Source organism: Bactrocera dorsalis, chromosome 4, assembly GCF_023373825.1.
Source record: "Bactrocera dorsalis isolate Fly_Bdor chromosome 4, ASM2337382v1, whole genome shotgun sequence".
Lineage (NCBI taxonomy): Eukaryota > Metazoa > Arthropoda > Insecta > Diptera > Tephritidae > Bactrocera > Bactrocera dorsalis.
Genome location: NC_064306.1, coordinates 5,301,809 through 5,328,993, shown reverse-complemented (window position 1 = coordinate 5,328,993; position 27,185 = coordinate 5,301,809). Strand labels below are relative to the sequence as shown.

General features: G+C 32.7%; 1 protein-coding gene across 5 annotated transcripts; it reads left to right on the top strand.

Moving 5' to 3' along the window:
• Positions 1–196: 196 nt before the first annotated feature.
• Positions 197–27,185, top strand: LOC105232085 (uncharacterized). 5 transcript variants are annotated; one of them, XM_049454424.1, is made up of 17 exons: positions 197–451; positions 1,810–2,227; positions 3,494–4,466; positions 4,562–5,527; positions 5,602–7,156; positions 10,665–11,012; positions 14,493–14,904; positions 14,973–15,703; positions 15,801–15,933; positions 15,999–16,130; positions 16,206–16,355; positions 17,742–18,323; positions 19,144–19,503; positions 23,542–23,696; positions 24,237–24,736; positions 25,097–25,305; positions 26,798–27,185. In XM_049454424.1, the coding sequence occupies exons 2-17, from the start codon at positions 1,838–1,840 to the stop codon at positions 26,843–26,845; spliced, it is 7,644 nt and encodes a 2,547-aa protein (XP_049310381.1). In that variant the 5' UTR covers positions 197–451; positions 1,810–1,837; the 3' UTR covers positions 26,846–27,185. The 5 variants fall into 5 exon arrangements, with proteins under 5 accessions (XP_049310381.1, XP_049310384.1, XP_049310385.1 ...); XM_049454425.1 differs by lacking the exon at positions 197–451 and adding an exon at positions 668–1,059; XM_049454427.1 differs by lacking the exon at positions 10,665–11,012 and having other exon boundaries at positions 200–451.

The following is a 27,185-nucleotide window of genomic DNA, read 5'->3' as shown; positions in this document are numbered from 1 at the left end:
AACAAAATTTTTAAAATAATTATTTTATTTTAATTATTTTTTTTTTTTACAAAATTTAAAAAATTTTAATTAATTTTATGTTTTTGCAAACTGCAAAAATATGTAAAAATTATCTTTCATTCTAAAATACAAATTTTCGAAAAAAGTTAAAATTAGTTAAGCTTTTTTCATTCCAGTCACCCTGTTGCGGAAAAGCCATAAACAGGTGAGAAACGTCAGATGTTGTTCAATTCGTTTTGAGTTGGCAGTGAGATTTTTCCTTTCAGTTGTACGAAATTTTCAACCTAGTGAAAATATTGTAAATCTCTCAAAAATCGGCCAAACGAAAGTAATATCGAATACAAACGAAAACGATTTAATTAGGGTGCATTATTAAATTAAAATTATGCATTTAATTGTTTGTGTAAAAGCAAAAACATATACTAAAAGTGCTTAATTGAACCACAAAGACGTAAGTTGAAAACCGAGAATATTGAAGGGGGAAAATTACATTTACGTATTTGTCATATGTGAAAGTGTTGCTAGTGTTTAAGAAAAGAAATGGTGAAGTACTAAAAGTGTAGTGGTGAATAATCATAAATAGTTAAATTCTACACAAGGGCACACAAAAACTTTACACACCAACAACAATAGGTTATTGAACTTACGTGCTGTAGATGATTTTGTTTATTTATGTGTGTTTAGTTACATAATTTTCATTACCAATGCTTTCAGCAAGTACAATAAATAAATATATGAGACGTAAGGTGTGCAATTGTAATGCATGCAACCCTGCCAATCTTGTGTTACCTTTGATGATTAGTTTCGCCAATTGTCAACATTACCTGCATTTTGACATTTCGCTTTCTCAAATGTCACCAATTCGTTCATTGTGATTTTTCTTTCGCACTGTGTAGATTTTTCTCGGGAAAATTTTATAACTTTCACGAAAATCACCTGTAAATTTATATTTCAATTAAACGGAGCGATAAATATACAATAAAAAATTTATTTTAAATATGCTATAAAAGCTGAAGTAGCTGCAAGTGTTACTAATAGTGTAGTGCAAGTAAGAAAAAGGTAACATTTCATTAGTGTTGGTGGTGGTTAGTGAAACCATGAAAACTTCCACGTAAACTTTTTCGTTTATGCTTATTTGCCGCACCACCAATCGTACAAAAGCAACAACAACGCCTTAACTTGAGTATGGGAGTAGTGACAACAACAAACCCACAACTGAACCAACAATATAGTGTTTTTTTATTCTTGTATGGTCTGTGGATTAAATGGGGCTAGATTATTGGCATCCATATACATATGTATACATTCAACTCATATCCATATTTTTGATACGTCAGGTGTGTTTTGTACGGTTGTTGGTTATGGAGCATACGGCATTATTAAGCATTTTTATTTTATACATATATGTACATAGATATGTATTATTGGTAATGGAACATGTACTTTCAAATTGCCATAAAATGCAGAAAATGAGAAATATCTTAACACATAGTCAGTAATAAATATATATATTTAATGTGGTTTTGAATGCATACGAGTAACAATTGGGATTTGTGGGATATTTTCGTTTCCTTTCCATTCAATTTATTTAATATTTATTATTTGCATTATTGATAACAACTAATTTTCATATCACATGTTTAACAAAGAACTACGAATTCATTTTATTGTCTTCATTTTCATTTGAATACAATTTAACACGGTCAATTACCTTATGTTTACTTGCGTACCACAAATAATCATAAATTTGTACATTTCACATCAACATTATTTCATGGGCTTATTTTTATTCCAATATTTGGCATCTAGCTTCAATTTCGGTGTGTAAATTGTAAAAATGTCTTGGGTGCAAAGTAATGCACCACCCCCTACGCTGCCACAGCAGCAGTCGCAACACTCCTATCCACAACAGCAGAAACATCTAATTCCACAGGTGGCTCAGCAGCAGCAGCAGCCACCGCTAAATTTACAACAACAGCAACAGCATTTAGCAACACAATCGCATGCACAAGCAAACACCGTTGCTGCAACAAATGCTTACACGAATCCGGCACCACCCCTTGCATCCAATTTGGCTTCCACCACTAGCGCTTATATGAGCAAACCGATAAACGTTAACAATAACATACATCAGTCGCAACAGCATAACTCTATGCGCTCACAAATGCATGCCAACGGTGGTACACACCAGCATCCGCAGCAGCCTGGTCACTTTGGCGTACAACAGGTAACTTGATTTGCATTAACTGGGTCTCGCCCGTGTGAATGTGTGTAAATATGTATGTAGTGTTGTCCTGTCACTGGTGCAAATTTAGTTAGTATGCATTTATGTACACATGCATATGTGGAACTTAGAAAATTTATTGAGACTTTTTTTTTTGAAATTTTAGTCATTACATTTTCGGTACACATTTCATTCTTTTAATTCGGTTTATTTTATTATAATTATTTCAGTTTAACACGTATGTATATAGTAGATTTTATTTATTTATTTGGTGCATTGATATTCCATTAAATACGACGTGTATTGTGTTGAATATGCCAGTTCACGACCTCATTATCATGAGCATTTGCATTGCAATACAGGTATGTGTGAGTGCGTGAAAGGCACTTACATATCGTATACATATACATAATTATATGGTATACCTATAGGTATGAATGTATATAAGTAGCTTGAATATAAAAGGTGTTTTAATTAATATTTGCATTTATTAAAATTAACAGCTGGTTTCACTAGCGTTTTATTACAATTTTTTCTGGTTGCCAGCTAAACGTATTTTTAATAATGCAAGTATTGTATATAATTTATTTTTTTCGGCTTAAAGAATTCGTAAGGGTTTCTTAGCAGCTTTTTCTTATCTGTAAGTAAAAATAATTTGCAAAGAAGCGAATAAATTCTTGTTTTTTTTAGTTATTTTCTGTACTCAAATTTATTGTAATAAAAATATAATAAAAGAAATAAATATATGTGATTTTATTAATAATTGTAATACAAAAAAAAAAAACATTATAAACTAACCAAAAAGCAAATAAAATACTTAAATATTTGGTTAAAAAAAAAATTGAGATTCAAATAACATAATAAAAGTACGTCCATCCCGTACAATAAAAAAAATATTCCAAAATAAAAAATAAAAAAAGTTATATAATTTTACTTAAAAAAAAAGTAATCAATATATATATATAATATATATATATAAAAGTAGTTCCTAATAGATAAATAGGCAGATTATTTTAAAACAGTATTCAATATTAAAATTTTTTTCTTTATTTTAATATTTTTTTATTTCTAATAGAATAGACCAACCCAAACAGCATACAATTGCAAATACTATATATGTACATATGCAAATCCAAACATTTGAATGTAAATCTGCACAAATAAAGTGAAAAATAAATGCCAGTAAGAGTGACTGCAATTACTCTGCATAAACTTTACGAATTCCAAACCAGTTTTTTGTTTTAATAGCCATTGTTTTTCTTTTTGCAGCAGCAGCAGCCATCAGCCGCAGCGAACGCCTGGCAGCAACAGCCTTACGCGCCACCAAACAAAATGATGCAATCGAATGCTGCCGCCGCGAACAACAATTGGCCGCAACAACAACAGCAGCAGCAGCAAACAACACAGAATGCCAACAATTTATATCCACAGCCGCAGCAACAACAAGCAACTGCACCGCATAACATCTGGCAACCACCAGATCTGCCAACGGCTAATAACGTGCCAACGCAACAGCAGCAGCAGCAAGCATATCCACATCCAACCACATACGACAATTATTTCACAGCAAACCAGAACCAAGGAACACAGCAGCAGCCACCAACAGCACAGCCAGCTGCGCAGACGTCACAATATCAACAGCCGCCACAGCAAGTAGCGCCTGACGCGGCCAACTATTTTCACTATCAGCAGCAGCAGCCGACACAAATGCCACAGCAGCCGCCGCCACAACAACCAGCCGCTGCTGAGCTATTCGACAATAGCAATGCGAACAACAGAAGCGATGGCTGGGGCGACTGGGACTGGAATGATAATGGCAACGTAGTTGGCGGTGAAGTGGAGCAAACGCCAGCTGGGCAGCAGGCGCCTCCCTCGACGCAATTGCCCATACATAAACCGGCGGTACAACAGCAGGCGCCGCCGCTCAATGCATTTGACGCGCAGCCTACGAATTACAATGCACCCAATGTAATCGAGGAAAGTTTTGGTGCGCAGTCAACCGATAACTGGAGTTGGAATATTGGCGACGACGTCAATGCGAATGCGCACAGCACAGGCGTCGACAACGAATCTGCAACAATAACACCTCAAGTGCCAACTACAAATAATCGTCAAGCGGCACAAGTGCCGCGGCAAGTTGCGAGCAGCGTTCAAGTGCCACAACAGAAAGCCGCAGAATATGCCGTGACCGATGCGGATGATGTGAGAGCTGCAGCGGCAGCAGCAGCAGCAGCGAATGTGGGTGAGTATCGTCAGAATTAGTATAACAAGCTGCGGCAATCGCTTCTGTACTATTATTTGGATTTAACCTATGTTCATAACTTTTCACATTTGCAGGCAAACCCACTGCACTTCCGCTCTCCGAAGCGACCAATGAAAACTACAATACCACAGCGCCTACCCACGCGGCGCCACCCAGCGCTGCACCCCCAGCCGCAGTTGGTGTTGGCAGCAACATTCCAAACTCCGTTTATGTGTCACAAGCAAAACCGGTTTCGCGTCCTTCACGCCAATACGCTTCGCCACCAGGCGTTGCCAGCCCGACCAGTGAGCCATTGGATAATGCTTTAACACCGCCACAGGCATTCCAAAATGAAGTAGCCACGATAAAGCCTGAAGTTATGCCGCCCACAGCGCCACCTGCCGGCGTCGCCTCTATCGGTCTACCACTGCAAACCCCACCCCCTGCTTTGTCACCACCAAGTAATTTGCCGCCACCACCCGGCGCTAACGCCACTGCGGGTAATCCTTTCAAACGCGCAGGCGCAGCGCAACATCACCGCGGGGTCAATATCGCAGCGCCACCTGCTGCCCCGCAGCAAATCACAGCTGCAGCCGTAGCTAACGCGTTTGCTGTGCCACCGCCGCCCGCAGATTTTGCCAATCCGCTACTCAATCATTTGGAACCCGATAATTCGGAAATCTTGCATGAAAATCAAGAAGTGTTGGGCACTGCTTTGCCAATACCGCCAACATCGTTGTTGTTGCCCACCACACAAAATATTACTTTGCCGGGCGCAGCAGCGGCACAGGCACCTCCACCGCCACCCCCTAATGATGAGCGCAACCAGTACTTGCAGACAAGCCCACTTTCGGAGAATCCCGATGAGGAGTTGAATTTGGAGGCCGACAGTCTACCGCCGCCAGGCTTGTCGCGTCTAGTGTTGGGGCAGCCGGAGCTTCTAGAAGCCACACAGCGCATGGTTACCGGTACGGAGGAGCCGGCCAATATGCATATGGACGAGCGGCACGCTGATGGAGAGGACACATCTTTGGAGCAGGTGCCAGCAGTACCGCTGGCTGGTAAGACAGTCCTTATAGTAGATTTCGGCAGTTTTAATTATTATAACCTTGAACTTTATTTTGGTTATCTTCAGCAACTAACACGCCAAACAACAATAGCAACACCATAGATATAACCGCAGACCGCAATCTATATTTGGTACCTGGTGAGAGCAATATCAGCAACGAGCAACGCGTCGTTACTGGCGTTGAACGCTCGCCGGAGAGCAATGCGCCGGCGCCACCGCCACAAATCGCTAGTGGCCAACGCGAGATCGAACTGGACGGCGAGAACTTGGAGGACCAACAACAGGAGCAACAGCACCAGCAGCAACAACCACCGCTACTCACGGTAAACAGTCGCGACGAACCGCCTTTAGAGGGCGCTGCCGCTAGCAACGAACCTTCACCGCCAACGGTTGATGAGAGTCAGGACGTACATCGCCATCATCATGTACAACATCACCATCATCATCATCATTCGACGAAATCAAAGGAGCTATCCAATGCATCGACGGGAAATGATGAAAGCGATCCATTGCCGGAGCATCAACATCATCACCACGCCGCACGTTACACCGGCGCCGGCAGCAATAAGTCGCGCAAGCATTCAACCGGCGAGTTGGAGCGCAAAGTGTCTGATCGTCAACAGCGCCGCGACAAACAACGTAGCTCCGCCGATCGCTACGAGAGCGATGATCTCGAGGGCTCCGAACCTTACTCAAGTGATCGTGAACGCGAACGCGAGCGTGACCGTCGTCGCGGCTATCGTGAGGGTAGCGTACGCAGTGATCGCGAACGTGAGGAGCGCGATTATGCCAAGGATAAGAGGCGTCGCGCTGGCGAACGCGCAGATAAGCGCGACGAACGTGACAAGTTACGCGATAAGTATTATACACGTGATAATGGTAAATCGGATACGTTGCGTCGCAGTGGTCGTTACAATCGTCAATATGACGACGATGTGGAAGATGTGAGCGCGCGACGTAAAGAGCAATCGCGTCGCAGCGGCGCGCGTCACCACAATGATGAACGCGCCGGACGCAGCGACCGTAGCGAGCGCGACTACGATGACTACAATCGTCGTCCACGTGGCGCGCCCAAACGCGGCGAAAAAATCCATGACGAGGGGCGCGATGTGCGCCGCAGCAACTATGCGGATGATGAGCGTCGTGAGCAGCGGCGCACACGTCGCGATCGTGGCAGTGATTACGATACAATTGAGCGCCGTCATCGCGGCGCCGGTGGCGACAAATCAATGCGTGGTGAACGCGCCGATCTGCGCGAATACGAAGAGTATCGCAAGCAGAGCTCACGCAATGCACGTGAGAGTGATTTGGAGAAGGAGCGCGCACGCTACGATCCACGCCATGCCGCCATGTATGGCTACCCGCCAGGCGCGTATGGTTATGATCCCTACGCTACATATTACTATGAGCAAATGGCGCGCACCAATCCGCAGGCATACTCGGAGTGGTATAAGAAATATTATGGGCATGCAGCCGCTGCAACGGCATCCAGTTTGAGCGCACATGCCGCAGCTGGTGGAGACCATGCTAGCTTAAATAGCAGCTCGTTGGCGGCTGCCACGGCGGATGGGCGTGAGTCGGTGCACTCGGGGCGCAGTTCGGTGCAAAACGAAAATGATCGGTAAGTTGGCTGAAAGTTATATTTACCGCTATCATTTCTGTTATTTGATTTTTTCGAGTTTTTAGTTTTTCATTTAATTTTTATTTTAATATTTAAGCTTGCATTTATTTAGAAATTCCGTTACGTTAAATTTTGCTTTGCCTTGAAAGTGTATATACGTAGTCTTAACTCGAGTATGAATTGCGTATGAGAACCAACAATGTAGACTTTGCTTCACTAAAATCCTGTAATATGTTTCTTACAATTTGCTTTTCTTTCACCTGAAACCCGCTTTCTTTGTTTTTAGTTCGTACTAACGTCTTTAACAATTGTTTTAATACAAATTGAGTTTTTTTTTTAAGTGTGAGTAAATAACTTAATAATAATAAAAAGAGCTATAATAATAAAAAGTAATATTTAACTTAATCTTTATTTATAATAAAGATAGATATAAAAATTAAAATTTTTCATTTAAAATATATCACATAATAAAAATAAAAGATTAATAATGTCTAATAAAGGTTTTTTGTCACAATATTAAAAATCAATACCATAAAAAAAGGTTAAAAAAACTTAAAAAAAATTAATTAATTATTAAAAAAAATAAAAATAAAAAAAAAATATTAAAAAAAAAATGTATATGTATATAAAAATGCATATGTATATAAAAAAAATAAAATTAAAAAATAATTAAAAAAAATAGAAAAAACACAAATAAAGTATTATAATTATTAAATAAAATATTATGATTATTAAAAAAAAATATTATAATTATTAAAAAAATTATTATAATTACTAAAAAAATTATTATAATTACTAAAAAAAATTATTATAATTATTAAAAAAATTATTATAATTAAAAAGAATTATTATAATTATTAAAAAAATTATAAATTAAGAAAAAAATAACAATTTTTAAAAATCAAGTTTTGCCAACAAAAGTAAATATGAATTTATTTGTTGCTATTTATTTAACTGTTCTTACTTGCTCTACGCTCCAAAAAGAGTTAACGAAAATACTAGATATACATACATATGTTTATTTATTTGTTGTTATTTATTTTTGTATGCAGCACTCATTAGTTAAAATCTCAATGAGCTCTTTATTTGTTTATGTAGATAACAGTATAAAATGTTTTCATTAGAGATAGTAGGTTAGGAATATATTTTTTTTACTTATTTAGCTAAGATGCCGTCTTGACGTATTTATTTTATTGAGGATCATTTTTACATTTGGAGATAATTTTTTTTAATAATAATAATAATTTTTTAATTAATTAATTTTTTTTAATTTTTAATTAATTTTTAGGATGTTTTAATTATTATTATTTGTTGTTATTGCTTCGGGCACGAAATCAATTAATTAGCTTTCAATATGTTTTTTAAATAAATAGTTTCACAATTTCATTTATTTATTTATTTTTTAATATTTTACACAATTTTTTTTATTATTTTATAAAAATTTATTTTATTTTTATTTTTTTAAATATTTTTTTATGATTAATTTATAGAAAAAAAAATTTATTTTAATTTTTTAAATATTTTGTTTTTGTTTTTTTTTAATATTTTTTTTTTTTGTTTTTTATGAAATATTCTATTTTTTTGCTTTCAGTTTTATTTTTTAGGATTTTTGATATCCTTTTTTTTGGTTATTTTTTATTGCTAAAATTTTGTGTATGATTTTGAGTTTAATTCTCTAAAGAAATTTTTAAAAAGCGTAGTGAATAAGGTCCTTAATGGAAAATATTTACAACATTTTTTATACAAATTTTAGTTTCTAGTTGTTTTTTTTTAGTAGTGTTGTTTAGTATTATTTTTTTTTTTAATTTTTTTAAATTTATTTAAAAATTTTTTTGAAATTTTTTTTAAATTTTCTTATAGTTTTTTTTATTTTTTTTTAATTTTTAAATTTTTTTAAATTTTTTTATTTTTTTTTAATTTTTAAATTTTTTTAAATTTATTTAAAAAAAAATTTTGAAATTTTTTTTTAATTTTCTTATAGTTTTTTTTAATTTTTAAATTTTTGTTAATTTATTTATTTTTTATATTACTATTCTTAAATAGTTTTTTTAATAACATTTTTAATTACTTTATTTTTATTAAAATTTTCTTATTTTTTATATTTTATTTTTATTAAAATTTCTTATTATTTTATTTTTTCGTTTGTTTCGTTATTAAAATTTGAGTTTAGTTTTCTAAAATTCATAGAATAAATTTCTTTGAACGAATTCGAAAAAATCACTAACTTATAAACAAAGCTTAATTTTAATACTAAATAATTCTAATTATCCAAATAAAATATATTAACTGCATTTTAATTAGAATAGTGCCCCTAGTTTTATATAATAAATACCGCTATAAAATCTTAACTATAATAAACCTGAAATCTCGCTTCGATGAACACAAGTATCGATAAAATTACAAAATTCTAGGTTAGAACCATTAACTCTTCAACCCTTCCATTCACTATGTGTTTCAAAAAGTATTTACACATTACTGCCCACTGTTATCTAATAACGCTTGATTTTCGTTTGAAGGATATGAAAAATTTTGCGAAAAATTATTAAATTAAAATTGAAAAATATACTTTACGAGTAAAAATGTTGCCTAAAGTGCAGACTTATGAATCTAATATCACGACATTTATAACTGCCTTTCGAAAAACATTTTTTAAACTATTATTTTTTTAAATATGTGGAATTTTTATCGAATGCTAGCGATTTCGAAGTTATCGATAAAAATCGATAGATTTCTAATCGGCAGTTATCGATAATAAAGTTGAAATTTTAGTGAATATTTAACATTTGTGACCATCAATACTGTATTTCTCTCCATTTTTTAAAGAAAATCGAAACTTAAGTCGATCAACATTGATGAAATCGAGAGATTGCACCAGACTAAAGTTTTGAAATGTTTCCATAAATATACATATATTTTTTTTAAATTTCTTGATTAACGAACCAGCACGATGTTGAATTTTTTCTGATTTCGATAAATATTTTCATACGTCACGAACGAAAATCAAAAGTCTCCATTTTTACGTATTTCCCCGTCAATAACGTAGCGTTGTCTGTATGTATGTGTGTGTGGCTAATATCTAAAACTTGACATCCTTAAGTATTACTAAAAATATTAGTAGTAAAGTGAATGTGATTGTCTTACATTTGTTTACAAAATTTAGCATAATTAGCATTATTAAAATGATAAAAATACGAAAAAAATTGGAATTGCAAAACGCAAAAAAACGACAAAATCGAAAAAAATTAAATTAAAAAAATAATATTTTATAACAAAAAAATTAAAAAAAAAAATCGGAAAATTAAAAAAAAAAAAATTGAAAATTTTACAACAAAAAAAAAAAACAATAATAATTTCGCAAAAAAATTTCAAAAATCAAAAAAAAAAAATTAAAAGATTTAAATTCAAAAAAAAATAAAAAATTAATACTATTTGTAAAATTTATAAAATCTAGCAGTCATTTTGTACAAATTCAATTTGCAATCATCATCAATCACTTCCTCAACTTTAGGTATACACAAGCATACATTTCACAAGCCAATGAATACCATCGTCATTTGCAACAGCGACAACTGCATTCGCAACAACAACAACAGCAACAACATATGATTTACAGTCAACAGCATACGAATATGTCACTCAACTCTACAACGCTAGATGACGGTACGGGCAGCATGTACGGAACCGTTGGCGAGGCATTACGTGCTGCTCGCTCCACAAGCAATCTGTCGCAAATTGGCAGCGGCATTAGTGCCATAACGGGCGGCGGCGTCGGTGGCGTTAGTTTAACAGCATACTACGCTGGTGTCGGCGGTGTTGGCGCGGCCTATTATGCGCGTTCCGATTACGCGGAGTCCAGGTGCTGCCAAGCAACAACTTTACTGCTACTACTTTTTATCATTTATTTTCGTTTTGCTAGTAAAAAAAGCTATCTACAAGTTTCAAATTGCTCTATATACGTATGTGTTAGTTAGCCCACAGGCGTTAGGGGTATTCACAGTGTGAGCGAAATGTAGTGGGCGCGTTCTAAAACAAACACTACAGTGTTTTATATGAAGATTTGGTAGTAAAATTCGGATAAAGGTTTTTCAACATAAATGTTTTAATTGAAACCAACTTTTCGTCAAATACATGGTGTATATATTAAGTGATCATGTGTTTTAAATGAATTTTGTACACTTAAACGAGTCTAAAAATGTTCAATATTGCGGCAAACGAGCTCAAAAATATTTTTTGTTCGCTTTCATTGCCATTTGGCTATCATTTTTATGCTTCAAGAACATATTCCGCGCATTATTCTTATATAGCTTGTCGTAATTCGTTTGTTCCTTACAGTGCCTTTCAAACTTAACACTCAAATATCACTTTTCTGCTTTGTAAATAGTAAAAAATTCATAATTTGAGATTACTAAATTTTACATAAATCGCGCTGTGAATACCCCTAATCATATGTTTGCGTATTTTGTTTGACCTATATTGGCTTAGTACATACATCAACAATTTTCGACTTAAGTAAACTTTCAAACAAGTTTTAGTCTCATTACATAAGTGCATTTTTGATATCTGATATACATACATATACCATATATCCATACATAAACATAGTTACATTTGGCACATATACACATGCATACATACTCGTATCTGACTATTGGCTGCTTTATTTCTTACATCGAATTCGGCATATTTTCTATATTGTATGTATGAATAACTATCGATATATGTATCTCTGCTGTTATTGAAAATCTTATGTGGGGTTTACACTTTTATTCATCTGTGATGTATTGATGCATTTTGGCAATATTTCATTAATGGATATGTAAATATTTCTATTATTGTATTTGAATATATGTAAATATATTCATTTTGAATTTTAGGTACTTCTATGTTCAAAAACTTTTATGATTCATTTACTTAATATGGGTGCTCACTAATCATTATTATTTAACTATAAAAGTCTATTTTATGAATTTTTCGAATTTTTTTCAATTGTAACCATAAATTTCACTTACACTTTGTGAACTTATGGAACATTTTTTATATTTTTTTTTAACTATACTTTATCTTTATTTTATGAACTTATGGAACACTCAATTTTCTGCCTGTCATGCAAATTTTGTTATTTAGATCTATTTTACGATTATCTCCAACTTTTGGTGTTTGTTATTGCACAAATATACATACTATAGTTACTCTTTAACGTTGCACTACTCTGCGTCTTAATAACAGAGATGTACATATAAAAGGTTTAAGCAAAAAATTATTACGTTTTCTGCTTTGTTAGTTAATTTCTTGTTTTTTAATATTTTTTCCCCTTTTAAAACTTTAAAATTTAAATTATTTCGCGTGAAATTATTAGAATTATTACACAATTTTTTTTTAACCCAAAAAAAATTATGGTTTTGAACCTCAAAAATGATTTTTGACCAAAAAAAATAATAATGAGTGAAAATTTTTTTTCAAATATATTTTTTTATCGCTTTTAAAGCCAATAGTTCAATTATATTCTTTTTAAATAATATTTAAAATAATTTGACCTAAGACTTCAATATTCGCAATTAATATTTTTTTTTGCATTTAGCAATATTTTTTTTTTACATTCAAAATTAGAAAAAAAAAATTGAAATTGTTAGTAGGTACCTTTTTTCCTTTAAAATTATTAAATTTGAATTTATATATAAAATTTTGACCTCAAGAATTTATATTTTTGAGTAAAATGAAATTTTTAAAACTTTTTTTTACGATTTTTTTATTATTTACTATTACTTACTTATTTACTAGTTATATCTTTCTTACATTTTTATATAAAAAGAAATTTATGTTAATTTTAAAAAATGTATGCATGTGCATATGTATATGTATGTAGGTGTGTCTTTCTCTTCGCATGTCATAATTTACGTATACATACATATCTATGTATGTATGTATATACTATGCATAACTATGTACAAATGCGTATAGATCAAATAATTTAGCACTTATTATTTATAGAATCTCTTCAAGACGCACTCTCTGGCACTAATTTTCATTGTCATTATGTACATATGTATGTATGTATGTATATACAAAACATATTTTGACTAATTTATGGATAAAAAATTTTATTATTGGATTCTTTTATATTATATTTAAAAATTAGTTTCTTCAAAATGCTAACATTCACGCATACATTTTAATTGTCATTGCATATGCAAAATATTGTATATTCTATTATACGATATTTTCAAATTAAAATTTTTTTTTTTCATATGTATCTTCCAAAAAAATAACTAATTCAAATTCAAAAAAAAAAAAAAATGTTTTGGAATATATTAAAAAAAAAAATTTTGGAAAATATTAAAAAAAAAGTTTTTGGAAAATATTAAAAAAAAAAATTTGTAAAAAATTTGTAAAAAATTTTTTTTTTCGGAAATGTTATTTTTTTTTAATTTTTTCGGAAAATATTTAACAAAAAATTTTAAGTTGAAAATGAAAATATCGTAAACTGGATTTTTTTTTTGGAAAATATTTAAAAAAATTTTTTTTGATGTTTTTTTTTTTACAAATTCTCTAGTTCTTTTATCTAAAATAAAAAAGGGTTTTAACTTAATTCAAGTACTCTAAAAACTTAAACGAGTAAGTGATAGGTGCATATGCGAGACTTTTACTTGCCTTAAAAGTTCATGTGAAGGTCATTTATTACTTTCGCTATGAAAATTCTATATATATAGAGTTCATAATTGTACTCAAATAATAAACAAATGTAATATTCAAATTCTTTGGTAATAGGGGTATTCACCTATAAAAAAATATCACAGCAAAATCGAGACTTTTTTTCAAAAATCATCCTTCCAAACAGTTCATTTAAGAAAAGTCAATAATAATAAAAAAAAGAATATATGTAAATATATAAAAGATACTAGGCAAATTCACTGCAATATTTTGACAAAAATTGTGGTATTTCTTTATTTAATTATATATATTTTTAGCTACAAACAAAATCAAAAAATATGCATATTTATATAAATTGTATAACGAAGAATACTCACTAAAATACATACTCTACTTAAAAATCTATTTTTATTACATTTTCTCTAAGAAATCTTGCATGGTCCCAGAGCAATTAAATAGGTTTTGCGTTGCGCATGCGCTGTACTACAAATCACCAGCTGTACATTAAATAATTTACTTATTTTATTTAATAATTTCGCTTAAGATATTTTTTCTTATCATTTTATTATATTTACTGTTCTACTTCCGAACTTATAAGTGCTTCATTTTAAAAATATAATTTTTTTATAGTTTATTTTCAAAAATTTTTCCGTGTGTTTTACTAACCGTACTCTTACTTCACTTCTAGATCGGGTCATCTGTCATTACGCGATGCCGAAGCCATCGCCGAACCCGATCCACAACGACTCACACCACGTAAATTCGTTAACGAGCACTCAATCGTTTCACTGTCGGCCGGCATACTCGTTACCGTTAAACCGAAGTACACTTCACATGGCGCCATTAGCAATATTGTGAAGTTGCAGCGCTTAGGTGCCAACGATGCAACACGTCAACTCTTCCAGACCTATCCGGGTCCGTTGGTACGTGGCCTCACACACAAGAAGACCATTATTGAATTCTGCGAGGAACAAATACGTTTGGGTCCCATGGAGACCACCATCTACGCCAAGCAGCTGGTGTCCAATAATATTGAGAAATATCGTGGCTCCTATACGTTGATGTGGAACCTGCTGATTTTGTTGTTGCGTCAAAATGGCGTAAGTATAGAAATAAATTCTATATACTTTTAAATATTTTATGCATAAATAACTTCATACACACACAGATGGTTGTTGGCACGGATATTGCGGAATTACTCTTGAAAAATCAACAACAATTCCCCTATCAAATCGAGCACGCCGACGCTGGCGACTCATCGGCGCTCAGTGGTGATGAGGCAGATGAACAGCAAGCACCAGCAACCGACTCCGCTGTCGCCGAACAGCATAATACCGAACGTGACTCGGGTAACGAAGCTGAAACCGTTACTAATACGAGCAAACAAGCACCGAAATCCACCACAACCATCAGCAATATACCAGTGCTCAGCGATGATGAGATAACCGAAAAGTTCCGTAACTATTTGCTGTATGGCAATGTGAATGAGGCGCTCGACTGGGCCACCGATAACAATTTGTGGGGTCATGCGCTCTTCCTAGCCTCCAAAGTGGATCGGCGTTCACACGCCAATGTCATGATGAAGTTCGCTAACAAGCTGTCGCTTAACGATCCACTGCAGACGCTCTATCAGCTGATGAGCGGCCGCCAGCCGTCTAGCGTGACTAGTGTGCAGGACGAGAAATGGGGCGACTGGCGTCCACATCTCTCGATGATACTCTCAAATACGTCACAAAAGCCCGAATTAGATCGTAAATCGATAACAACGCTTGGTGATTCGTTGCTCAATCGTGGAGATTTATTCGCGGCGCACTTCTGTTACCTAATGGCGCAAGTGGGTTTCGGGCGCTACCAAGAGAGCGCTACGCTGGAGAACACACTGCAACAGCATTTGCCAAAGTAAGTTGTTTTTGTTGTTATTTTTGTTGAATTTTTTTATTACATTTTTTTCTAACTTTTTTAAAAAATTGTATCAACTCTCTTTTTAAATTTTCAGACTCGTCTTACTTGGCTCATCGCATTATAAATACTTCAACGACTTCGCCGCCAACGAAGCCATCATGATGACCGAGATATATGAGTACGCCTGCTCATTGAATGATGATAAATTCTCGCTAGTCGAGTTTCAGGTAAGCCGGAGGCTGGTGCTAAACTCTAATCTACGGTATAATATATATTTTTTTCGTTTTTCTAGCCTTATAAATATTTGCTGGCCACACGCCTGCTGGATTATGGCTATAATTTACGTAGTCTCATGTATTTCGAACAAATAGCGCTGCACATACAACGCGATCCGAGCAAATACGAAGCAAGCTTCATTAATAAGGTGAGTCATTATGCGATTTTTTGGCTTAAATGCAATTAGCATTCAAATAAAATATAAAAATCGTTTTCTTCATAGATCTATGAGTTTGCCGATCGTCTCAAATACTACGACCCAGTGTTGGAACGCTCCATGGACGATCAACAACATCCTACTGACGGTCAGTTGCCGAATTTCGAGGAGCAAAAGTGGTTGCAAGACTTGCGCGCCCTGGCAGTGCAACATAAGGTGAGTGTGGGTAAAAACTAATGACGTAGAGTTGCTATGAAAAGAAGTTTAGAATATAATTACTGCATAGTAGTGAATAATTCACAAATATTTAAAAAAGTAAAATAATTGATTTAATAAATATATAATGGCATATGCTGCATATAACTAGCTCATTGTTGCAATCAAGCAATCAATGCCATTAAATCATTATTAATTCAGCGCGCAATTGCGTGTCATAATGTCTCACATACATACTTTTTCAGTGGTATTATGGCAACTTAAATCAGTATTTACCAATTCAGCTGCTTGTTTCTCTTTTTTAAACTCAAGTTTATTCCAAAACTGTTTTGTAAGCCTTTGTGAGACATGCAGCATATGCCTACACTAAAAGTTTTAAATAAATTTTAATTCTACCTAACAATTATTTGCTTACTGAAGTGAATTTACTGTTATTCAAATCCGAAAAGCTGTTATAATTCATATTCAGCGGCATTCAAAACAATTTATTATGCAGTTTTATTGATTAAGTCAGTTCTAATGCGTATTTGACAAACAAACGTTTACATTTTCAGCTATTCAGCGCGTTTATAGTGAACGTTACGTTTCTAATTTTGATTGCATCTTACTTAAGCTAAGAAAATAAGTTTAAAAAATGTTCTTTCAACTGTTGAGTGCATATTTTTAAATAACTGATTATTTCTCAGTTCTTAGAAGTTGTCATAACTGTTATTCAGCGCATTTTTAAAGGGTATTATACGCCTTTTTGCCACCATATTATGTTTTTACAATTGCATAAGCAAGTTGTATGGCATATTAAGCGTATTTTTTAATATTTATGTATATTCAGCTCACTTAATAAGTCATATCATGCGTTTATTAATATTTGTGTGTATTCAGCACAGTTAAAAAGTCAATTATTAGCTATACACCGCGGTTGTAGTTAAACTTAAGTTTTTTTTACCTTACCAACATATTTAATTTGAAAAATCTTTTGTTCAATGCATATTCAGCTATTCAGCGTGCTTTATTAAATATACAAACTGCTCCTCAGTGCATAAAAGTGGATACAATTACTCATTATTGTTATTCAGCGCATTTTTCAGTGTTATATATTTCTTTTCTTGGCGGAAATGGTTCTTACGCATATTGAGCTTTGATAAAGCGTGAATTCAGCGCAAATTCGAATCACTTTGAATATAAAATAAATAGGCATGTTATGATGTGTATTCAGCATTTTAAGTATTTGAGTATCTTTTATTACATATTCAGCGCGTTTCAAATGCGGAAGTGTTGCTTATAAGCTATTCAGCGCTATTAGAGGAAGTTTGACGATAATTTTTATGCAATACAATATTAATACTTTAATAAGATCCACACTTTACGATTTCAAATTGCTTTTTTCAGGACGAATATACCAGCCCTGCTGCACCGGTGTATGGACAAATTGCCGATACACAGAGTCAAATCGATCAACAATTTGTCGAGATAAATAAACAATTTAATGAGCTGAATTTGCAATATCAAGGTCTCGGCAACGTCGAACAAACGCCTACCTATTACAACCCAGACGCCATGCAACAGCAGCAACATCAACCGCATAATGATATAGCTGCTGAGCATTATAATCAGCAACAACAGCAACAAATAGCAGTGGCTGGCGACTACAACAGTCAACAAACGAGCCTAGATTCACAAGCTCCGAATCACTTGGCTGGCGTTGCACAAGATGCTGGCGATGCATCATATGCTTATTATAATCAACAGCAACAGTATATGCAGCCAGTAGATGCGCAGCAGCAGCCACAGCCACAGCCACAACAGGAACCTCACTCAATTCCTTACTATGATCCCACACAACAACAGCAACATTATCAAGGTTATGGCGCAGAAGCGGTGGATGCGCAAAATAATGCTGCCGCTTATGATTACTGGGCACAACAAAATCAACAACAACAGCAAACACAACATGCCGGTTATGGCGACGAGGTAAGTGGTGTGAACTTGTACGCTTGCCGTTAAATGAGAAATTTGAAATATGTGTACGAAAGTGAAATAAGTGGAGGTCCCTGAAGAGCCCATATATTTTTTGTGAAGCAAAATGTACCCTGCACCACTTCCCAATATAAGCACCGTTGCACTGTTGTTAAAAGTGTTCGCACCTGTTGTTTCTGTTGAAAAGCTTTGTTTTGGAGCTGAATGCCGAGAATGTAAAGGTGGTCAAATAAAATACGATTCTACAGCTTTACATTGTTACCCATTATGATGATCTCACTGGTTATTACTGTTAAATATGTTTAGAAATTTTAAAACTCAAACTATGCATTTGGAGAGTTTTTAATATTTTTGGAGACTTGTGTAGACTTTTAATTTTTAGTTAAAAAGGCAATTTAATAACATTCGACAACGATTTAGTGTATTAATGAGAAAAACTAAGCTTTAGAGTTTGTGTAGACTTTGGAGACTTTTGACATTTATGTATGAATTCTTACAAGTTTTCAATTGCAAGCGTTTGCTAACATTTTTACAATTTGGAGCCTTTTTCATATTTGTGTAGAGTTTCCTTTCTTAGTTTTTTTCATATTTTGTCTTTTTTGAAAGCTTTTCAATAGTTTCTGTAATGTTATTAATGGTTTATACAATATCGGTTATCTTCCGCACGCTGAATCCTATAGTTTTCATTCTCCAATTGCCTACTTTTATTTGGCCACCGTCGTTTTTTGATATTTACTTTCCTTTTAACATAAATTTACCACAATCCTACAAATTTGTACGCATGCTTACCTTGATTGGAATTATGCTGCTGCAGCACGCCACAAATGATGATGAGCCCGCTATTGGGATAACAAAAACAACAAAAAACGTGGAAGCCTTTTTAAATAATGATGATATGCTGGCATTGAAGCAAATGCCACTTAAAGCAAAGTCACAAACAACTACCACATATAAAACTACTTTGGAGAGTATACGAAAATTACAACATCAGCAAGACAAACCCTTGGAAATCACCGCTGCAGCAGCCAAATTATATAACAGTTATGATGGGCCGCAAACGCGTGTCGCAAAAAAGCCCAACACTAATCACAACAACAACAACAACAACAACAATGCGAAACAGCAACAACACGCAGCTACTTTGACCACATCGTTCCTCAGCGCGCCGCCAGATGTAAGTAAACATAATAATGGTGTGCTACCACAACAACAACAACAAATGCAGCAACAACAAAAGCAGAATATGCCACAGCAACAACAAAAGCTTGCACAAACCATTAATGCATGCAATGATAAGTTAACTAGTAATTTAAGTTCGAATTCGAACACAACTTCGAATGCCAATGCGAATGTCCCGGTAAAGCGCGTCAATTTCGATTTGCCACAAAAAGTCGACAGTGTGGTGACGGCGGCGCGGGTTGAGACCGCAAATAGGAAATTTCCGCCGCCGGCGCCACCTGCTGCCAGTGTTGCCAATTTTAGTACACAAGCTAGCAGCAATAGCAGTAGTATTAGTAGTAGCGGTAGTAGAAATAGTAGTAACAGCCACACAAGTAGTAAGGCAGCGGCACTCGGCACCGAAGGCGTCAGCAAAGAAGCACGCACTGACTCCGCAAGCGCTTCCAACTCCACAACTACGTCCTTAGCTGGCAACGCTCAAGCGACGAAAACGCTCGCTGCCTATCAGCGCGGCTCAAGCGCTTCCGTAAATGACACTTCCAAGCCACTGCCGCATTACGCACGCAAAGCTTCCAATCGCGCCGAATTGGCTAGAACGCACCTTTCGCCCTACAAACAAATCGTCTATAACGGCACCTATCCCATCGACTTGCCACTACAATCACGCTTCGAAGCGCTAGGACGCGACTATGATCCCGAAGCGAATGCGCAAACGACACGCCTCAAATACACACACATACTGAACGACTACGATCTGGATGATCATGATTTACTCGACGATGTGGCCGAGGAAGATGAGGATGACGACGACGACGATGACGATGATGATGATGACTATATGGTTGATGACGATGATGCTGACACTTATGATTATAACGAAGCTGCTGAGCTTGAATACGATCAAGTGAATGAACGCATGCCGTACAACATGGCTGCCTTCCTGACGGAGCAACCCGAGCGCGGCACATTGCTCAACAGACTCGGTGTTATACGCGAGGTGAGCACTTCCAACAGCGTGTCCCTGACCGGCGCTGAGGCTGCTAGTGGCACTGTGACCACCAGCAATCATCACGCTGTCTGGTCGATGCAAGAGCTCATCGCGAACCCGGCAATACCGCTCAACTATCAGAAGATGTGTCATGAAGTCGAGCAGAGTTTGACGTCGTTTGAGAAGTACCTGGATTCGAAAACTTTCGAGCAGCGCAAGTCGCAACAGCAGCCAGTGCGCACTTTTGATATAGATGGGCCGATTGGCGAGCCGCAGGACAAGAAGCATATTTAAGTTGACGGTTGGTAAAAAGTGTTGGCAATTTAGGGTGATGCAAAAGTGTAGGTTGCGATAGACTTTTGAAAGCAGAATGTGGCATGTTATTTAGCTACTGTTGAACGTGCCAATCCATGTTTGTCTATCGAAAATATCGATTTTTATTTATCGATTTTAATCAATCCAAAAGCGGTTTGAATTACACAATTCAACGGTTATATACAACTATTATGTGTTATGCTATGTTCTGTGTTAATCTGAGTTACGTACATGGATATATGTAATTCCATTATAATTTTTTGTTGTAATATTATTATAAAAAATTAATCTCATAATAGCTAGTCCTTTTCTCGAAAAAAAAAAATGTTTAAATTATAAAATATTGAAAAATGTACATTTCGCTTAACATTTTAGCAACTCGAGGCGAAAAAATTATTATTTTTTTAATAATGAATTCGAACCTCTGTAATTAAAAATTCATTCTCACGAATTGTTATCGACGTTCAGATAATTAGCTTACCCTTATGTATTTAAACAATATTTTTTGCAAATTTTTTTTATTACTAATAATAATTTTTGCTAATTTTATATTAGCAAAACAAAAATATTTAAACATTTGTTCAATGTTGTTTTAAATTTCTTTTAAGTACTATGTATTTAATTTTTTCTGCGTAAAACTTGAATTTTTACAATTTCCAGCAATTTTTTTAGATTTTGTAGACTTTGGAGACTTTTAAAAAAGTCATAAAAATCTCTGCGCGCTTTTCCTAGACAGTTTTCAACAACATTTTAACACTAAAATACGCTTTGGAGACTTGAAAAATATTGTGTAGAGTTTCGTAGACTTTTGGAAAAGTTTTAAAAATCACCGCGCTTATTTCCGAGACAACTTTTTAACACTTCAATGTGCTTTGGAGACTTAAAAGGCATTGTGTAGACTTTTTGTAAACAATTTTTTTGCATTTTAATGTAATTTTCATACATTTAATATTGTTTTACAACAACTTGAAATATTAGAAAGTGTCCCAAGTTGCAAAATTTGATAATTTTGCTTAGAATAGCACTGCTCAGTGCATATTCTTGCCATTTTTTACTTGTAACACACTTTTTTAACATTCATATGTGTTTAAAATACATACTTACATATGTTAAAAAGCTTGAACCATGTTCACTTTTTCATATGTAGGAATTATAGCATTTTCAATTCAATCGAGTTCTGTAGGAAAAGAAAGCTTATAGCTAAACACCTTGGGTATTGGAAGTTGAATTTAAATAAGTTAATTAATTTAATTTAAAAAGAATTTCTTTATGATAACAATTCGTGTGAATTTTAATGCATTTATTATTGCAAATAATATTTGTGGAAAATTAATAATTTTTTTAAATTAATTTTGAACAAAATTATTTAAAAAAAATATTGTTAATCTCATAAATTACATTTGTGCATTTGTAAAACGGCATAAGTAAATCTTATTGATTTTTAAATTTGTTTTGAGTTTTAGGCTATCAAATTTTTTTTTTTAATTTTTAATGGTTTAAAAAATTTAATTATTTTTTTTTAATTTTAAATGGTTTAAAAAAATAAATTTAATTTTTTAATTTTTTTTAATTAAATTTTTTAAATAAAATTTTTTAAATTACAACTTTTTTTTTAGTATAATTTATATATTTTTTTAACTTATAATTAAATTTTTTTATTTTTTTTATTTATTTTAAGTTATAAATTTTTAATTTTCTTTTTAAATAATACTTTTATTTAAAAAATATGCATATTAATATTTAATTTAAAAAAATATATATACACATAATTTTTTGTGTTAAATTTTCTAAAATTTGTAACATCCAAACACATCAAAACTACATTTACACTTGAAGTAGAAATTATTATAATTTTTTTTTGGAAAATCAGCAAACTTAAAAGAAAAAGGTTTCGCTTGCCAAAATATTTGTTTTGTCTTTAAGAAATCGTTTTTCTTAACTAAAAATATCATATAAATCTGAAAAATGGAATTGTAACTGTTTGTGCTCATTGTAAAAATATGAAAATAAAATTAAAAATGAAAAACATAAAGAATGTGCTTAATTAAATTGTTACTCTGATATAAACTGTATAAAAGCTTACAAGCAAGCAAATAACTGTATAAGTAAAAATTATATTACAGCCAAAGCATATTTATAGACTAACACCAAATAGTTTAAGTTGAAAATTAGTCTCAACTACACGAAAAAAGCATTTTGCGTCTGCGCCTTAAAACCTTTTGTCGCTAACAGTAAAAAAAGCTTTAAGCTTTAAGCATTTTTCGGTGAAAGTGTTAAATTTAAAGTAAGCTTTCACTTATAAACACACGAGCAATTAAATTTAGAGAAACTACGCAATTATTCTACATGAAAGTTTCGGAAGCTTCAGATTGTTAGTGCAAGCTGCAGGCTACAGGTGAAAGCTGCGTGTGGAAACTACGAAGAACTTCGATTCAACATGTGGAATACATATACAAGCTTGCTGCGCTAAAACTTGCGTGCAACTTTGAGATGCCTTTGAAAGCTTTTAAGCTTTTTAAGCTGCATTTTATTAATTTCATTTATTTTCTCTAATATAAGCTACTAACGCCGGCTGTTTTAACGATAGCTGCTGTAATTTTTAACTAAACACAATTATCTTGCAGTACTTTTACAGCTATAATATTTACAGCTATTATTATTTTTTACTTTAATTCTAATTTCCTTAATGCATTGCAAATGTAACATTAAAACTTCGTCAATAACCTTTAGAATGCGCGGCCCACCATATCCATGCCGAAATCGAAAATGTATGATTCGGAAGATGATAAGCAGCAGCAACAGAAGGCGAATGCCAACGCTGGCGGCAGCAAACCGAGTGAGCAGAAGAGTGGTAAAAGTGAGGCTGGCAAGGAGACGCAAAAAAGGTGAGCGAACGTAAAGATTAACAATGCCTTTCGCTGTATTTTTGCCAAAAGCTTGGTTGTTATAATAAAAGCTTTTAAAAATTTGAGAGCTTTAAAAACCTTCAAAACTTTAAGTCAGTCTTCGAAAGCTCAAGTTGTTTATAGATAAAGCTGTTTACCACGAAAGCTTTAAAGAATGTATTAATAGTGTAAAACACAAAGCTTTGAAAGCTCTCTAATGTTCAGTATTTATTTGTTTTCCTCTAAGAAAGTGGAGAATTTTTAAGTTTTTATTTACAAATATAACGCCATAAACGTTTCGTAACCATAAATTTGTAGTTTTTGATTTTGATTTCTTTAAAGCTTTCATGATACTTAAGAGCTTTTTTTCGCCAACATCAACTTTCACAGATCTCTGTAACCTTTTACGCCTGATTCCTGTTTCTAATTGATCGTAATTTTCTTTTGCTACCTCAAGCTTTATTTAGTCTTACCAAAGCTTTCACAAAGCTTTTGAAATTGCCTTATTTTTATTTCTAATATAAAAAAATTTATTTCCAGCTCCCAGCAAGGTAATCAAAACTCCGGCTGGTTCGGCGGCATTTGGAACAAGCTTTCACTGAAGCCCAAAAATCAAATGATTTTGCCCGACGACAAGAATCCCAGCATCGTTTGGGATCCGGAAAAGAAAAAATGGGTAAATACAGATGGTGACGAAGCGTCCGAAGAAAGCTTCAAGCCGCCACCGAAGATGAGCGATATCATGGCACAAGCGCCACCAGCAATGGGTGCGTCCAATGTGCCAACTGCGTCACAGCCGTATCCACAACCACAACCGCAACAACAACAACAACAACTGCAACCTCAACCACCACAGCAACAGCCCTCACCATTGCTCGACACGCAACAGTATGCTGCGCCCACACAATCACCAGCCCCTGCCGTCTCACCAGCGCCCGTCTCCGGCTACAGTGCGCATGCGTTGACCGGTACCGATGCGGCAGGCGCAACTAAAACGCCTAGTTTGCAGTCAAATATGTTCAAAATGCAACGCAATCGAAGTGAGTCACTTTTCTTTTTTAATAAAATTATTAAAAAAAATAAATAAATATTAAAAAATAATTAATAAATATTAAAATATTAAAAAAAAAAATAAAAAAATTTAAAAATAAAAATAAAAAAATATTAAAAAAAAAATTAAAAAATATAAAAATATTTAAAAAATAAATAATAAATATTAAAATATTAAAAAAAAAAATAAAAAAATTTAAAAATAAAAATATTTAAAAAAAAATTAAAAAATATAAAAATATTTAAAAAATAAATAAAAAATAAATAAAAAATATAAAAATATTTAAAAAATAAAAGTGTTTTTATACAATTTTTTTAATCAATGTTTGTTTTTGTTTTTTCAATTGCAGCTTTGAAGAATTCCTACGTCGATGTGTTCAATCCCTCAGGTGCCCCTATGAAGGCGGTGGAAAATGTGCTGGCTCCGGCCTTGCCCCCGGCTGCAGTGCCGCAAAGTGGTTTCTTTATACCGGGTCCGGCGCCAGTCGCCGCTGCGGGCGACAATAATGATGCTGGCGCATATCAGCAGCAACAGCAACAACAAATGCCGCAACAAGATGTGAGTATGGACTTTTAAGCATTTCGTGGTAATAAATTGTGAATAATATGTTTTACTTAAACTTTGACTTTTTGTTTGAGCAAAAATTATTGAAAATTAAAATTTTTCGTTAAAAAAGTTTATGATAAAACAATATTCAATTATTTATGAACCACAATTTTTAAAATTTAGTATACATAATAATTTGTAAAAATTTATGAAATATTTAAAATTAAAAAAAATATTCCTATACATTATTTAATTTTTTTTTTAATATATGTATAGCATTTCAATTATTTGAATTTTTAAAATAATAGTAATTAAATAAAAGAAGTAATTCAAATAATTGTAATGTCATATTTATATTTTTCTAAAATTTTTTTAAAAATTTTTCAGATTTGTTTAAAATTTTTTTTTAATTTAAAATTTTTTTTTATTTCAAAATCTTTTTACCGACCACGATAACTATTTTTTGTAATTTTTTCTTAAATTTTTTTCGAAATATTTTTTTTTATTTTCAGAATATTTTAATTTTTACTAATTTTTTGTAATTTTTTCTTAAATTTTTTTCGGAATATTTATTTTTTAATTTTATTTTCAGAATATTTTAATTTTAAAAAAATTCTCTGAGATTATATTTTTTATAATTTGTGAAATATTTTTTCGTAATATTTTTTTTTTAATGCTAAGAGCATATTTTTCAAAATAAAATTTGTTTATCCTTTTTATTAAACATTTCATAAATAAATATGTGATAAATTTTTACCCAATAATTATTGTTGGCATGTTTGTACATTTTTTCAAAATATTTTTTTTTAATTTTTCGAAATTTTTTTTTTCCTTTTTTAATTTTTTCGAAATATTTTTTTTTATGTTTTAACTTTTTTTTCATAAATTTTTTGTTTAATAATTATAATATAATTTTAAATATGTTTTAAGAATATTTTTTTGGTTATATGTAAAATATTTTTTCGGAATATGTTTTTCTTTGTAATAAAAATTTTATATTTCATTTTTAAATATTTCATAAATTTTTACCAATAATTTTTTTTTGGTAATTGTTTTTCGGAATATTTTTTTTTAAATATTTTTTTTAATTATTAAATATTCTTTGAAAAATTTTTTTTTTATATTTTTTAAAATATATACATATATGTTTTTATTTTTCCGAAATATTTTTTTAATACTAAAAGCATATTTTTAATAAAAATGTTGTATTTTTTTTTTCTTAAATATTTCATAAATTTTTAGCAATAATTTTTTTTGTAATTTTTTTTATTTTTTTCTTAACTTTTTTTTATTTTTTTTTCGGAACTTTTTTTTTAATCTTTTAAATATTGATTCGGATTTTTTTTAATATTTTCAGATTATTTTTTTAATTTTTAAATATTCTTTGATAATGTATTTTTTTATATTTTGTAAATTTTTTTTTTCTTATTTTGTAAAATAATAATTTAATACTAAAAGCATATTTTTAATAAAATTTTCGTATTTTTTTTTCTTATAATTCCAGGTGCCACAATTCTACAATCCAAATCAATTCAGCGGTGGTGCTTATTAGATAAGACAGTCAAACCTTCACTCACACACACCTATACACATACCAACTAAACAGTGGGAATAAAATAGTCATACTCTTTTACAATTAGCTACAGTTAATTAAATAGTTAAATTTTAACAAAAAAAAGTTATTCAATTGAAGAAAAATAGTAAAATCAAAAAACGATATAAAAACAATAACAAATTAGAAAACGACATAAATCAATAAGTAAATTAATAGACTGCTTGGCGTGAGGCGCGTGTGGTCAGTGGCGAGCTGTGTGTGTGGCAGTAGCGTTTTAGTACACTAGGCAAACGAAATAATGACGAAAATGAAATGTAAAAAAAAATTAAATAATTAA